The sequence below is a fragment of the Alligator mississippiensis genome, chromosome 1 (assembly GCF_030867095.1).
Source record: "Alligator mississippiensis isolate rAllMis1 chromosome 1, rAllMis1, whole genome shotgun sequence".
Lineage (NCBI taxonomy): Eukaryota > Metazoa > Chordata > Crocodylia > Alligatoridae > Alligator > Alligator mississippiensis.
In genome coordinates, this window is record NC_081824.1 from 307410095 (window position 1) to 307425560 (window position 15466).

The 15466-nt window shown below is 42.2% G+C and overlaps 1 protein-coding gene across 1 annotated transcript in view; it reads left to right on the forward strand.

The window, feature by feature from the left end:
- The window catches only part of CFAP47 (cilia and flagella associated protein 47), a 773444-nt gene that overhangs the window by 609395 nt on the left and 148583 nt on the right, over positions 1 to 15466 (forward strand). The window contains exon 57 of the mRNA XM_059724382.1: positions 936 to 1031. Within this exon, the coding sequence (XP_059580365.1) occupies positions 936 to 1031 (96 nt within the window). The remainder of the gene's footprint in view (positions 1 to 935; positions 1032 to 15466) is intronic.

The following is a 15466-nucleotide window of genomic DNA, read 5'->3' on the forward strand; positions in this document are numbered from 1 at the left end:
TTTCTTTGTTTTGCCTTCCAAAAACAAGGTGCATGTCTCATAGGGGGCTGTGTGGGATGCAAACAGTTCTTTCTAATATCTTCTTTCTAGATATTAATACAACATATTTGATTTTGAACAGCCACAGGCTGAGCTATATGCGTAGATAAGTCCATGCCTGTGCAGTTCCCATGCTTCTAAATGCATAAAAAAACAAAAGATGATGTACCTATAAATCCTCTATCTTCTCTGTCTAGGTTTAAATATTTTCAAAATGATACATATATGAAACGGTCATCCCCATCTGAAAACTACAGTGTGGATTTAACTAGACAGGATTTCAATGGACTAGTAACCAATCAGAGTCTGTGTAATTGGTGTCATTGCTACTGCCTATTAAAAGAAGCATTTTTCATACTGTCTGACAGCTAATTTTTTAGCTCCAGGTCACTTATTGTCAAGGGTCTGCTTCTGTTTCATACCATCACCTGTTTTGTCCCATTGCCCATCTCTTCACCCTGATATTGAAATCTTTACATGCAGCATACTGCTGCATAGAACAGAGGACTCTGATGATGTGAGCCATATTTTCTTATATGATTGAAGCTGGATCACAGGTGGGCAATTTCTTTTGTACACTGAGTACCTGTTTAATTGACAAGATTTTTACTCAACCTTTTATTTTTTTTAATGTGTGTGTTTTATTGTAAAGATAGTTAACTGGGTTTTCATCTTTAAATCTACACTTATCTTCACCATGCTCAGGAGAGTGATTAAAACATAGGGAGATATTTAAAAAAAAGCTGTCATCTCCTATTTAAAAGTATACTTTGAAGAACTCTGTGAAGCTCATTCATTAGAGAAATTCTTTGATCACATTTCAACCTTCAGTGAATTTCTTTCCTTGAATATGACATTGAAGTAGAAGATAACTTTTTTCCTTTTTTTTTTCTTAGATCACGAACAACCCATACATCGTGTCAGTGCATCTGTCGTACGCAAATCCTTCAGTAAGGAATCTGCTTTCCATCTTCCACTCAAGCAGACACAAGGTACTAGTTTCCTGTTTATACTACATGTTTCTACAAGGTGTCATCTTTTGCAGTCCTTGAAATATATATGTAAAGAATTTTTGTATTCTCATGTATTGAGTTTGACTCTAGGTACCAGGAATTGGACCCATGCCAATTATACCAAAGAAAGAATCATCCATGTCCCTGGTAATAGTCCATGACAATTGTACAGTGCTTTATGTGGCAGAAACAGACATTCCTTTCTGTCCCCCTACAATAATTTTCTACCTGGAAACATGAGATTTAATTATCATATTTTGGCAAGATATTTCTACAAATGTCATTGATATTGATGAGTAAAGAAAATTAAATTACACACCAATCACAAGTAGCAAAATATGGCATCAATATGATATCCAGAAAAGTTTCACAAAAATACCTTTGTCTTGATTCTACTGAGGGGATGCTTTGAATGGATGAGTATAAATTAAAATGAACGAAACTACATTGTGAGACTCAAAACTCTGTGAGTTACTGGATAGGGAAGCATTATCTCATTCAGAGATCCCACAGTGAAATATGAACTAAAGAGATTTTGTTAATAAACCTACATTAATCATAACATATATTTGTGGAGTAAATGCAGATCAGGATACTTGGGAAATTAATGACATCTCCACATACCTGAAAAATTATTAGTTTAGTATTTTGGTAGTATAAGTGTGATGTTGCAGCTGTGACTACGTGGTCCAGAAATTGTGTTAGCGGCAAGAATTTATTAGTGCAGTATCTTTTATCGGACCAACTATGTAGTTTGGATGAAGTTAGATAAGCTTTGAATGTTGTGCTTTCTATGAAACCTGATGAAGAATGTCTTGCATTTAAAAGCCTGTCTCTACATGTGCAGATAGAGGCACAATGGGATCTAATGCATGATCCACACAGTCATGACTCCTGCCATGCCAGAAGTGCATGGCAGAAGGCACAATTGTGGGATCGTGCATTAGATCTTCTCATGCAGGCTAGGAGCAAGCTCTCTCAGCTGAGAGCCCCCTCAGCTGAGGGACTTCAGCCATGGGGACACCACATGCACTCCTGGGACTGGGAAATGCAGTAACTGCCATCCCCCAGCCTCACTGGCTGCATGAAACCCCTGAGGCCGGAAGATCGCAGCAACAGCATTCTCTCATTCCTGGGGGTTTCACGCACCCCCAAGGCTAGGAAATCATGGTAGCCAAGATTACACAGCCCCAGGGGCTTCATGCACCCCTGAGGCTGGAATACTGGGGCTGCTGTGACCCCCAAGCCCCAGGGGCTTCACACATCCCTGGGGTTGCGAGATCACAGCCATCCCCCACAGCTGCTGGGATCCAGCTGGGTCCCAGCACCAGGATGCACACTGCTGGAACCCAGCATCCATAGCTGCCGGACTCTGGGTCCTGGCAACACCGGGGTTCTGCTAGGACCCAGAATTGGCAGCTGCTGGGACTAGGAGTACCCTTAGTTTTGGGACTCCCAGCCCTAGCTGAGCATGGCACACCTCTGTGGCTGGTAGCCCCATGTGGGCCAGGGGTTTCATGCACCCCCAAGCCTTGGGGATCATGGCAGCAGCAATCCCCAGGGCTTGGGGATTTCATGGTGGCCCAGTGCACCCCTGCAGCTGGAAGCCCTGTTAGCTGAGGGGTCTTCCAGCCTCAGGAGAGACCCTGCTATATGTGCACATTAACATTTGATAGCAACTAGATATAAAGTTAGTACACATTTTCAAGGACTAATTTTAGAGCTTGTTGGAGCTTTTTATTGTGTGATACCTATACACATGCAAAATAGCTAACTGCAATTAACCAGTTAATTATGCAATACCTTTAACAATTATAGGGGACCTCATTCCCTGTTAGAGCCATCAAGCAAGAAGGGAATAATTGCTCATCTGAACCCCTTCCTAATGCTTCCATTGAAAAGCCATAAAACAAAATTGTTTGAATAAGTGAGTGAAACGATCACGTCTTGTGTAAAACTTGATACCAAACTTATCAGTATGTGGATTCAAATTTTAAAATATATGGCATATATATTAGAAATGTAAAAAGAGAAGTTATTACTTGTACAGCATCAAGAGTGACAAGTTACTGAATCAGACTGATGAGTAGAGATAAAGTACGGTATAAATTAAGATTCTGATAACTGATGTCCTATATCTCTATCTTAATGTCATTTAGTCTTAACCACTTACCTGAAGTAGCAAAAGATTAGGCATACTTCAAGAACTGGAATAGATAAAATATTAGGCATACTTTAAGAACTGGAATAGATAATTGGGCTATGACTGTCATAGCCCTAGTGTATAGATTCTGATTCCTGGGCAGGTTTCCCCTTGGCTTTACAGCCCAAATTAAAAAAAAAAATATATTGATCTGTTTTAGCAATGTTAAGTATCTTGATCACTGCTGATCCTTTCTTCCCTTTTTAATGATGCCAATGTGGATAACTCTTTTTTGTTTTTTTCTTCAGTGTTTTGTCACCCTAAATACATTGTATTTGTTTGTTAATTTTCTCAAGCTCTTGCAAAGCAGAACATATTTATAAATACATGTATGAACAAGAAAAAAAATTCCAGAAAGGCTGCATACTATTTAAATCAAATTTTAAATATTAAAATTACGTGTGTCCACCGAATCCATTTACAGATCATTTTTTTTTCATCTATTTATATGTGATTGTTTGGGAAAATCTCATTAGTGCATTTTAATGCAGACTTCTTTATCTTATAAAAAATCTACTCTACAATCAGGTATGATTTCAGATAGTTCTATCTTTGCTACTCATTCCATCTAGATAATGAAGTACATTTTTATCCTTCTTTCTCATACCATATTTTTCCTACAGGGTCAAACTGTAAAGTGCTATTAGATTTAGTTCTTTACTCATTTGGATCTGGATCTCAGTCAAAATAATCTCATATCTATAGATAGATAGATAGATAGATACTGTGTTTCTTTTGTGAGTGGTTCCAAAGGCACTGAAAGATAATAGAGCTAATAAACTTGGCTTCCCAGCTCTTCTTCAGTTGCTAAGAAGACATTCTTCTTCTCATGCATCGCGTTTTCACTGCCAGCAAATGACTACTAGAGTTAGAAAAGAGAGATGTAAAAGTCTATTCTCCTTTCCAGCAAACTTTTTTGTATGGTGGCCGCAAATTCTTATCTCTTCTCCTCCACATTTTGTATCACATTCTGTTACACAGACTCCAGCAAGTAGGCTTCCTACTGAATTTTGGTTCAATCCTTTTGACTATTAGAAATGGTTTTTAAAACTTACAATTCACATTAGAGCTCCCATGAGGAAGCAGTCAGTATTCACATAATGAATCCCACAGGCAGTGGTCCTTTAAGCAATAAAAAGCCTAAATGTAAAACAAGAGCAAAATAGCAATAATAATATCTGTTACTTCATACTCTAATTTCAAGCTGTGAAACAGCTTTGCACTTCAAGCAGCTATTTTTGTCCTCAATTTATGTCTAAACTTGGAAACTCTTACTGTATCCTCCAAAGAATTTTCTAAAGAATCTGCTAAAATTGGGGTGCAGCTGGGCACAAGGACCACAGAGATGCACGCATGTGGTTGTAACAGAAGTAAATGCCTTGTACAGATAGTAAGCCACTACTTCCATGTGCAGCAGTAACTAGCATTAGCTCTCTGAAAGTCTTTTAACACAGCAGTCAGCAATCTACAGCCCATGGACTAGATACGGCCTGTGGAGCAATGGATTCAGCTCCAAGACATGAGGTTTTGGTGGCATTTGTTATCTGGGGTGTTGACTGCAGGTATGCTCTCCTTGCCACCTCAAGGAGAAAAGCGAGTGGCAGCTGCGTCCAAGCACCTGCCCTCCCGCCCTGACTTGAACTGGCTCCCTCAGGCCCTAAGCCTATGTTCTAACATATCACTCCTCCTTTAACTTCAAATATAATTGTTAATATTAAAAGCTTCTGGAGAGAATAGCTCCTTGAATCTCTGAGCAAGTTAAAAGGTTTCTTTGGCTCATATTTAGTTGGTTAATTTAATAATATAGAGCCTGATCCAGAGCTGACTGTTATTAGAAAATTCTTATTGACTTCAGTCCATTTTGGAACAAGCCCACACTGTATGCATTTCTTCTCTCGAAGAATAGGCCATTTTCATCTTGTCTTTGCCTCCTAGTTCACTCTTTCTCTTCCTTATTTTTTAATCCAGATTTATTTTTACTTGCACCTGATATTAGTATTTTGTGGGCTTTTCCTTCAGCTGCTTTGTTTAGCTTAGGTTCGGTCTTTTTCCTCTTTTGGTCATTTCCTACTTTTCAGCAGCTTTCAGTTGACCACTGATAGTCTGGCAGGGCCAAGGAAGAAGGGAGGCTGCCTTGGATTGGGCTCTGCTGAGAGCAGGGGACCTAAGGAGCAGTCACCTACCACCTACTACCTGATAGATTCACATCTGAGGCAACTTTGAAGAAAATTTAAGCTGACTTAGCATTTTGTTGTCCTACAAATTAACCCTTGGCATGTGTTTTTCTTTCTATCCATGACTTTTGTTTTATTCTATATGTCAGAGTTTTTCTGATTAGCTAATATACTAATTAGACTGACAGTTTTTTATAGGCTCTTGGAAGTACATGCAGACAGGGTTTTGAGTATGATCTAATGGTTGGACTGTCTATAGGTTGGTTAATAATTGTATGTTATGCTTAACTTGAGTTAATTTAGGTGCAATATATGTAAATTGTACATATTCATCTCAAGATTTTTACTGTGACACTGTAGGTGGTTTTAAGCAGGGCCTAATCTTAGGGGTAGGTACCATGTTTGGGTTGAGGAAAGCAAAGTGATCATTCACTGCAGAGGAATTTCTCATACTTCTTTTTTCTTTTTTATTACTTTTTTCTCCTTACTTTCTATATTTATAGTACTAGATTTTTAAGTATCTTTTAGCCCCAAATAATAGAAAATTAGGAAAGAAAAACCACAAAGAGCTAATTTCCCTCCCCCCAACAGGGCACGCCCAAATTGCTATTGCATGAACTACATGGTTTCAGCATTGTTGAGAACTCTTATTATTTGGATTCATAGATTCATGGATGCTAGGGTCGGAAGGGACCTCAATAGATCATCGAGTCCGACCCCCTGCATAGGCAGGAAAGAGTGCTGGGTCTAGATGACCCCAGGTAGATGCCTATCTAACCTCCTCTTGAAGACCCCCAGGGTAGGGGAGAGCACCACCTCCCTTGGGAGCCCATTCCAGACCTTGGCCACTCGAACTGTGAAGAAGTTCTTCCTAATGTCCAGTCTAAATCTGCTCTCTGCTAGCTTGTGGCCATTATTTCTTGTAACCCCTGGGGGCGCCTTGGTGAATAAAACCTCACCAATTCCCTTCTGTGCCCCCGTGATGAACTTATAGGCAGCCACAAGGTTGCCTCTCAACCTTCTCTTGCGGAGGCTGAAGAGGTCCAGGTGCCCCAGTCTCTCCTCATAGGGCTTGACCTGCAAGCCCTTAACCATACGAGTGGCCCTTCTCTGGACCCTCTCCAGGTTATCCACATCTCTCTTGAAGTGTGGCGCCCAAAATTGAACGCAGTATTCCAAATGCGGTCTGACCAGTGCCCGGTAGAAGGGAAGTATCACCTCCTTGGATCTGTTCTTCATGCGTCTGCTGATGCACGATAAAGTGCCATTAGCTTTTCTGATGGCTTCGTCACACTGCCAACTCATATTGATCTTGGAGTCCACTAGGACTCTAAGATCCCTTTCCACTTCCATTCCACCAAGCAGGTCATTTGCTAGGCAGTAGGTGTGCTGGACATTTTTCCTCCCTAGGTGCAGCACTTTGCATTTCTCCTTGTTGAATTGCATTCTGTTGTTTTCTGCCCATTTCTCCAACCTGTCCAGGTCTGCTTGTAGTTGTTCCCTGCCCTCCGGTGTGTCTACTTCTCCCCACATTTTTGTGTCATCCGCAAACTTGGACAGAGTACACTTCACTCCCTCGTGCAAGTAGCTGATGAAGACATTGAAGAGTATCGGTCCAAGAACCGAGCCCTGCGGGATTCCAGTGCCCACAACCTTCCAGGTCGATACCAACCCATCCACTATGACTCTCTGGGTATGACCCTCTAGCCAATTTGCCACCCACCGGACTGTGTAGTCATCCAAGTCCCAGCCTCTTAACTTGTTCAGTAAGCTCTGGATGTTCCTCCAGAGCTTACTTAGTAAAGTTGAATTTGTAAACTTGCCATCCTTCCTATTCCTTTTGTGCCTTCTATTTTGTACATGCAAATTATATAAACATTATATACATAAATTATATAACATAGACATTTATGGGCTTTGTTGCACATTATTTTTAGATAGCTCCTGAAGCTCTTAATCCCTGGATGGTCCACACATTAACACCTGACACTAGTTTTAAACATGCTTTAGGTAGTGTAAAGTTACTCCATGCCAGGGCTGATTTACCTCTGATTCGTGTTACCCACCTCGTTCCATTAATGTGTGGTCCCTACCCACAGATGAGCTGCCCAAGTTGCAGTCCTTCAGCATCCCAGGATGCAGTGTCCTTTCCCTCACCCTTCTGTTCTGTGCGCACAAAGTGTCTACCCCCTAAACTCTACTGCCCAGGGGTGGTTCTGCCACCAGGCCAACTCTCCCTCCTGTTCCCAGGTGTGACCTTCCCACCCCCAGGGGTGTAACCCTATGCAAACAGCCTGCAGAGCACATGCAGGGGTCTTCAAGTGGAGAGTAGGCAAGCACCTAACTGGGGTCTTCTGACTCCAGTGCTCTTTCCTGCCCAGGGCAGGGGGTCAGACTCCAGGACCTACTGAGGTTCCTTCCAACCCTAACATCTATGAATCTAACATCTAAGCCAGCTAGGCAGGTTGCGGGCCCTGGACAGGTCTAGGGGTGCAGGGTGGTGAGAGAGATTATGTAGATTTATTAGAAAAAACAGACTTCCAAGATATAACTGTTTCACAGATATAGGATAGATTATTCAGTCACTTTCAGCAGTTAATGAATGCCCAAAGCATCACTTCAATGCATTAAAACTATGCAAATCCTTCTCTGGAGAGGTTATTATTTCACATACCTTAGTGTCTTCTGTTTTTCCACACAAAGAAACCAAGTAATCAGTTATTCCAATATGGTTTAGAATTTGAGATTATTCTAATTTCAATAGAAAAGATCATCAATTCTAAATTAGAATAGCCTGTTGCTGCTGATCTATGTAATAGCAACTGTGGACAAATACAGTGACTCAAAATAAGCCCTTGAATTTTGTAGAATTATCATTTTTTCTTATTTACTGATTTTATTTTTAGACATGGCATATATTTATACTAAATCTGTCAAGAGCACTGATGAAACAGGTTGGTTTTGCCCTGTAATAAATAGTTAGTTTGTCTTGATGAGTACTAGCCATGATGAATTATTGACATTCTTATCTTCTGAAAGTTACAGAAAATATCTACAATATCAACAAAATCACATTGTTATTAAGTGCCTTCCAGAGGAAGGCCAGTTGGAACAGAATGTACATACCGTCTCCAGTGCTGCATCTGTATTGTTGCATTGATTTAACATTTCATTGTTCCTTATATTAAATGCTTTAATATCTTCAAGTCTAAAACTTTTCCCTCTGGATCCCTCATTGATTTTTGAGTCGAATATTTTTCAGGTCACTATATTGGACACTACCACCTCTTTTATCATTTTATGATATTTATCTAAAATAAAAGTTTCCCTGTCTTAAGGGTGAAGAAGTAGAAAGAAATCATATGCAAAGTCTAGGTAGTCCTATTCCCAAAACTTAAGGGCTAAGTACCCCATGTCTCAATGAAAGTCTCTCTTTCACTTTTGAACAATGGAATTAAGGCCCCAAAGGTACTTTTGAAAATCTAACACTAACCATATTACTGAATTATTAGCAAGGATACAAATCCAGAGGAGAAGATTCACTTTCTGCACAAAATGGAGGTAATAAACCCTGGAGTTTAAGAAGGGGTGATTATTTTGTTTTGATTTTATCTTTAGTTTATTATTTTCTAGTTTGGGCTGAGGAGGAGCTATTAATTTAATTTAACCATATCTCATCTTATATGTAATTGTATTGTTAGCTGATGGAGTTACTGACCAACTTTTAGAGCATTAGCACCAGGAGACGCTATTGAAACTGAGCTTTCAATCTTAACATTTTACTGTATGACATTTGAGTGCTTGATTTCTCAAGTACAGGGCTGACTATTTTTCATTGACTTATAGAATCATAGAAAATGAGGGCTGGAAGGGACCTCAGGAGGTCATCCAGTCCAACCCCCAGCTCAAAGCAGGACCATCCCCATTATAACATCCCAGCCAAGGCTTTGTCTACCTCAGTCTTAAAAACATCTGAGGATGGAGATTTCACAGCCTCTTTGGATAGCCTGTTCCAGTGCTTTACTACCCTCCTAGTAAGAAGGTTTTTCCTAATATCTAACCTAAACTTCCTTTGCTGTGAATTTTTTTGAATTTTTTTGAATTTTTTTTTAAATAAAAAATGCTTTTTATTGATTTTTTTTCCCTTTAGCAAAAAAAGTATAACCTATTACACTGAAATGAAGAATGGATAGCAAATACAAGGACAAAAGTTAAGCAAAGGTCAAATCTTTCTATGGTATTCACAGACAAAGATTCTTGTCCAAACTAGAAACATAATTGTGTGCAATACAGTGGCTCAGTTATTAAATTCAATGTAAATGTAGGTCTTATCTTAAATAGACCCACAAAATTTCTCCTGCTCAGGACTTGAATTGAAGCACCATAAGGAGAAAAGCATATTTTGACTTCATTTTTGTTGTCTCTTTGTGATTTCAAGGTTTTGTTTTGTCATTAATGAAATACAAGATCCTCAGTCCTGCTCCAGACCCTTCACCCAGGACTCCAGTAACATAAACGTAAAGAAGTTTTTTAACTTCCACCTCGGTGGTGATTATCCTGGAATAGACACTGCAAAAGACAGCCATAAAATTGTCCAAGAGTATGAAGTATGAAACAGAGCTATGGTTAAGAGGTGCATGTTAGGAGGCAGAGTTGCAGTATGCAGTGCTACAAAGATTCTGTGTACTTCTGTTGCATTTTAGCACAATTCAATAGCGGCTTTGATCACAGAGTAATAGTTAGCAAGCAGCAAGGAACTGAGTTATGGTCAGTTACCCAAACCTGTGACACCTGCAGGCAGTTTTGGTCATTATCAGGCCCATGCCTGTGCTTTTCTTAAAGGTTTCTGCACCCGTGCCATAGCAAAGAGTGAGCAAGTGGGGCAACTGCCCTGGGTGCTGAAGCGGAGGGGCGCCAATAGGCGTTGTCCAGCCAGGGCATGGTGCAGTGCAGAGCCATAAGCAGCTCATTTGCAGGGGCTAAGGGATGGGTGGAGGGTGGCTCCTGCCACTGTGTGCACTCCTGGGCAAGTATGGGGGAGTGCCCCCTGGATCTGTGTATGGGGCAAGGTCGGGCTGCTGCTGTGGGATTTGCCCCGGGCACCAAACTTCCTTGCCATGGTACTGTCCTGCACTGCTTCATACTTGTGCCTCTTCTTGAGATTTTCTGCATTGGTATTCTAACCTTCATGTATGCATGGATGCATGTGTATGTATGTGCATGTGCATGCATGCACACACATGCACACACACTCATATACACACTCCATCTTGCAAAATACTTCCTTAGGGCCCTTTATTTTATCCAAATTATCCAATCGTTTTGTTGGCCATGTTTATTTCCTGCACGATTCCTAAAAAGCATTCTTTATTCCAAGAATTATCCATTTCTACACATTTTGAGTAACATTTTTCTATATCTCCTTTTCTTGCAGAACATGCACACCACTTGAAAGGGTTAAAGTTTATTTGTTTTATTTTGTTTTGTGGTTTGTTTGTTTTTTGCCATGGCTGTATTATGGAAGCCTAAAGTTTAGCCACATCTCTTGCTGTGAACTGCTATGCATTATGTGAGTCCTGTTCAGCATAGCATTGAATAGATAAGGACAACTAACAAGCATTCATACAACACATTTTAGTTTACATGACTCGTAATAACTTGTTATCCAATCAAGGCCCCCAGGCCTCAGGGTGTAGGCAATGGTAATTAGTTATATAATGCTCTAAAGTGCAGTACAAAATCTTGCCCATAGCCGATAAGTGTGACAACACCTTACTTGAATTTGCAGAGTTTTCATTTTGGGTATTTCTTTTGCTTTGTGGTTTAGTATCTTTGTGGCTTACCCTATGCTCATTTCATGAAAAGTTTCAATGTAAAACTTAGTTTTGAGAGCGTTGTGTCCCAACTTTCTTTATTTCCAACAAAATAAATATTTCTTAGGGCCAATGTGATGTATTTTATTAGCACTGCTTAATTTATCTAACAGTATTTCCTAAAAGTCTGCATAATGGCCAATGACTTTTCTTGAGGCTTTTTTTTTATAAAAATGTTTTTTACAGCATTGCAGTGAATAGCCCTTCACTGTTGTATTCTTACTGTATGTAGAATCTTCTGAGAATTTTTCTGAAAAGATCAAAGAAATCTGTACTGAGCACGTGCAAACAGATATTTTGAGTCTTAAATTTTGGCCAAATTTGGATGGAGGTGGAAGATAGGAGGTGGAATGTAGCTTATCTACAACACAAGGGCCGGTCTCACCGCATCTTGTGTACCCACTTTAAAGTATAGATGTCCTAGAGTATTTTTACAAAATAGTTACAAGAATTGTTAATACAGGCAAAACATACTATCATCATCATTGGCCTTCTCTCAGGTATCTGGCAGATGTGCAAGTAAAGGCACCATGGGATCTGATGCACTATCCCCACAATCAAACTTCCTGCCATGCCACGTGTGATGTCTGTAGGTATTATAGGACTTGCTAGTACTGCCCTGAGCTCATCTGCCTACAGGTGGCAACAGGGTAGGCCTTGGCTCTGGATCACCAAGTCTGCCAGGAAATGGATCTCATGTTTTCTCACCTACCACGACTTTGATGACCTATACATTCCCAGGAGGCAATGCCCACGGTGATCCTGCCTGGTCTTGATCCCTGTGTCTTCTGTGGGGCTCCAAACCTCCCCTTTACCCCAGCCTAGCCTCTCCAGATGGTGTTAATGATATTCTTCCACAGCCAGGTTGCAGTGCTGCCTATTGTAACCTTATTTGCCCCTCCCTCAGGGTCTCCTAGTGCCTCTTTTGGGTACACCCTTTCAGGGGCCAGTCTTGTCCTGTGCACAAAATAAATAAATAAATAAACAGCAAAAGAAATCACAGAAAACTCCAGCTGCTTCTCAGCCTTCTTGTCAGGCTCTGGCAATGTCCCTTTTTCTCGTGATCAGGTGCTCAACCTCCCAATCACCATTATTCAGGCAAAACAATCCCTTAATTCATTCTTTGCTGTGTGCTAGCCTGCCCTGCACCCCTGTGAATGTTCACAGTCTCTTTTGGGTCTCACCCTGTGCAGGTAGGCTCTACCTGTGGCTGTAGATTTTTCCTTTAGGCCCTCCTCCAGATCCTCTTTTGGAAAACTGCACTCCGGAGATTCTCTCAGGTCTTGTGGACTCCCTCGATCTGGATCCTCAGTTGGAGCTCAACCCTGGAGATTATCACTAGTCGCATGCTTACAGGCCTCCACCTGCCTCAGGCATGTTCCGCAGTTTCTGCCTGCCGAGACGCTCAGCTGCTTCTCTCTCCCTGTGGCCTGCAGGGAACTGACCCCTCTCTGCCCCTCTCCAGGGCCAGAAATACCTTTGAGTGGCCTCCCTCTGCCAATCCTGAGTGAGATGCTGCTCTGGAAATTGGGTGGGTATTTTTCTTCCTTTCTGGGCTGCAGCTGCAGCCCTGCTGGCCCTCCATGCTGTAAGTTGTGTCTCACACCTTCACATATCCCCCACCTTAAGATGCTGCCAGGCGCTCTTCTTTGTTCATATGGGGGTTTTTCTTTTTGGACCGTCACCTGCTCTCTTGATTCGTGCTGTGTTTCAAGAGTCTTGCTTGAGTGGCAACGAGAAAGTAAATCAGCCACATTGTCTTTACCTGGTCGATATTCAACTGTAAACTGAACAGCTGCAAAGCCAAGGCCCACCTTGTTATACGGGCATTGTTTGTCTTGGAGGATTTCAGCCATTTCAGTGGTGCGTGATCTGTTATAACTGTGAACTCCCGTCCCAACAGGTAGTACCGAAAATACTCCACACCCCGCTTTACCGGTAAACACTCTCTTTCTACTGCAGCATACCTTCATTCATGGTTGATTTAATCTCCTACTGGCGTAGGCTATCGGTCTTTCTTGCCCCTCAATCCTTTCATAGATTTCATAGACATTAGGGCTGGAAGGGACCTCGGAAGATCATCGAGTCCAGCCCCCCGCCCAAAGGGCAGGAAGTCAGCTGGGGTCATAGGATCCCAGCAAGATAAGCATCCAGTTTCATCTTGAAGGTGTTCAATGAAGGCGCTTGAACAACCTCCGGTGGCAGGCTGTTCCAGACCTTGGGGGCTCGGACAGTAAAGAAATTCTTCCTTATGTCCAGCCTGAAATGATCTTGTAGTAGTTTGTGACCATTCGACCTCGTCATCCCTTGGGGCGCTTTGGTGAACAAACGTTCCCCCAGATACTGGTGGTCACCCCTGATAAACTTGTAGGTGGCCATCAGATCACCCCTGAGCCTGCGCTTTTCCAGGCTAAAGAGCCCCAGGGCTCTCAGCCTGTCATCATAGGGTCTGCTTCCCTGACCTCTGATCATGCGTGTGGCTCTTCTCTGGACTCTCTCAAGCTTCTCCACATCCTTTTTGAATTGTGGAGCCCAAAACTGGACGCAGTACTCCAGCTGCGGCCTCACTAAGGCCGAGTACAGGGGGAGAATGACGTCCCGGGATTTGCTTGAGAAGCATCTATGGATGCAAGCCAGCGTTTTGGTCGCTTTACTAGCCGCAGCATTGCATTGCAGGCTCATGTTCGTCTTTTGGTCAATGATGACCCCCAAGTCTCTTTCTTCCATAGTGCTAGCCAACATAGCACTGCCGAGCCTATAAGGATGCTGCAGGTTTTTTTTCCCAAGGTGGAGAACCTTGCATTTATCGGCGTTGAACACCATCAGATTCTCATCCGCCCACTTGCTGAGCCTGTCCAGGTCAGCCTGGATCATCCGCCTGTCTTCTGGTGTGGATGCTTTGCCCCAAAGTTTGGTGTCATCAGCGAACTTGGCCAGTCCGCTTCTGACTCCAGTGTCCACATCATTAATGAAGATGTTGAACAGTATGGGTCCAAGGGCAGAGCCCTGGGGGACCCCACTGGTCACAGGACACCACGATGAGTGACTTCCATCAATTACTACCCTCTGGGTCCGACCCCGGAGCCAATTTTCCAGCCAGCGGATCGTGGAGGACCCAAGGTGACAATTGGCCAGTTTCTCCAAGAGACGATCATGCGACACCAGATCGAAGGCTTTTTTGAAGTCAAGATATATGACATCAATCTCATCTCCCTTGTCCAGGTGATAGGTCACCTGGTCATAGAAGGAAATGAGATTGGTCAAGCAAGACCTACCCACAACAAACCCGTGCTGACTATCCCTTAAGATGTTGGCGTCGGCCAGTCCATTAAGGATGGCCTCCTTAATAAACTTTTCTAAGATCTTCCCCGGGATAGAAGTCAGGCTGATGGGCCTATAGTTAGCTGGATCCACTTTCCTCCCTTTCTTTGGGAGAGCATGGCCCCTAACGCATGTCCTGACGTGTCTACCTGAAGGATAAAGGGTAGTGCAAAATCCGGCGTGTGTAGTATAACATCCTTACATAACACCTGCTTGACTCCCTCAAAGGCTTGCTGTTGTAGCTCTGTCCACTGTATGGGGCCATTCCCCTTCCCCTTGATCATGTTGGTAAGCAGGACTGCTAATTCCACAAATCTCAGTAAAAATTGTTGATAATACCCTGCTAAACTGAAAAAACCTCTCATTTGTCTTTTGGTTCAAGGGACCTGATAACTTTTAATCACCTCCACCTTATCTACTAAGGGTTTGACCTGTCCTTGCCACACGCAAAAACCGAAATAATCTGTCTCACACTGTCCTAATGTACATTTCCTCGGATTCACCCTCAATCCTGATCACCTTAACTCCTGTAAAACTGCTTGGACAGCTGCTAGGTGTTGCCCCCTGGTCTTGGTATATTTGACTATATCATCAATATAAGCAGCAGCATATTCATGATTCGGGGCCAGTAACCAGTCCATCAGCCTTTGAAAAGTTGCTGCTGCACCATTTAAGCCAAAGGGCATTCTACAAAACTCAGAGTCCCCATGGTGTTCTGAATGCTGTTTTGGCCTGATCTTCCAGTCTTACTGGGATCTGCCAATATCCTTTGGCTAGATCAAAGATGGAGATAAATTCGGACTGCCCTATCCTTTCCAGCAACTCCCCAACCCATGGCATGGG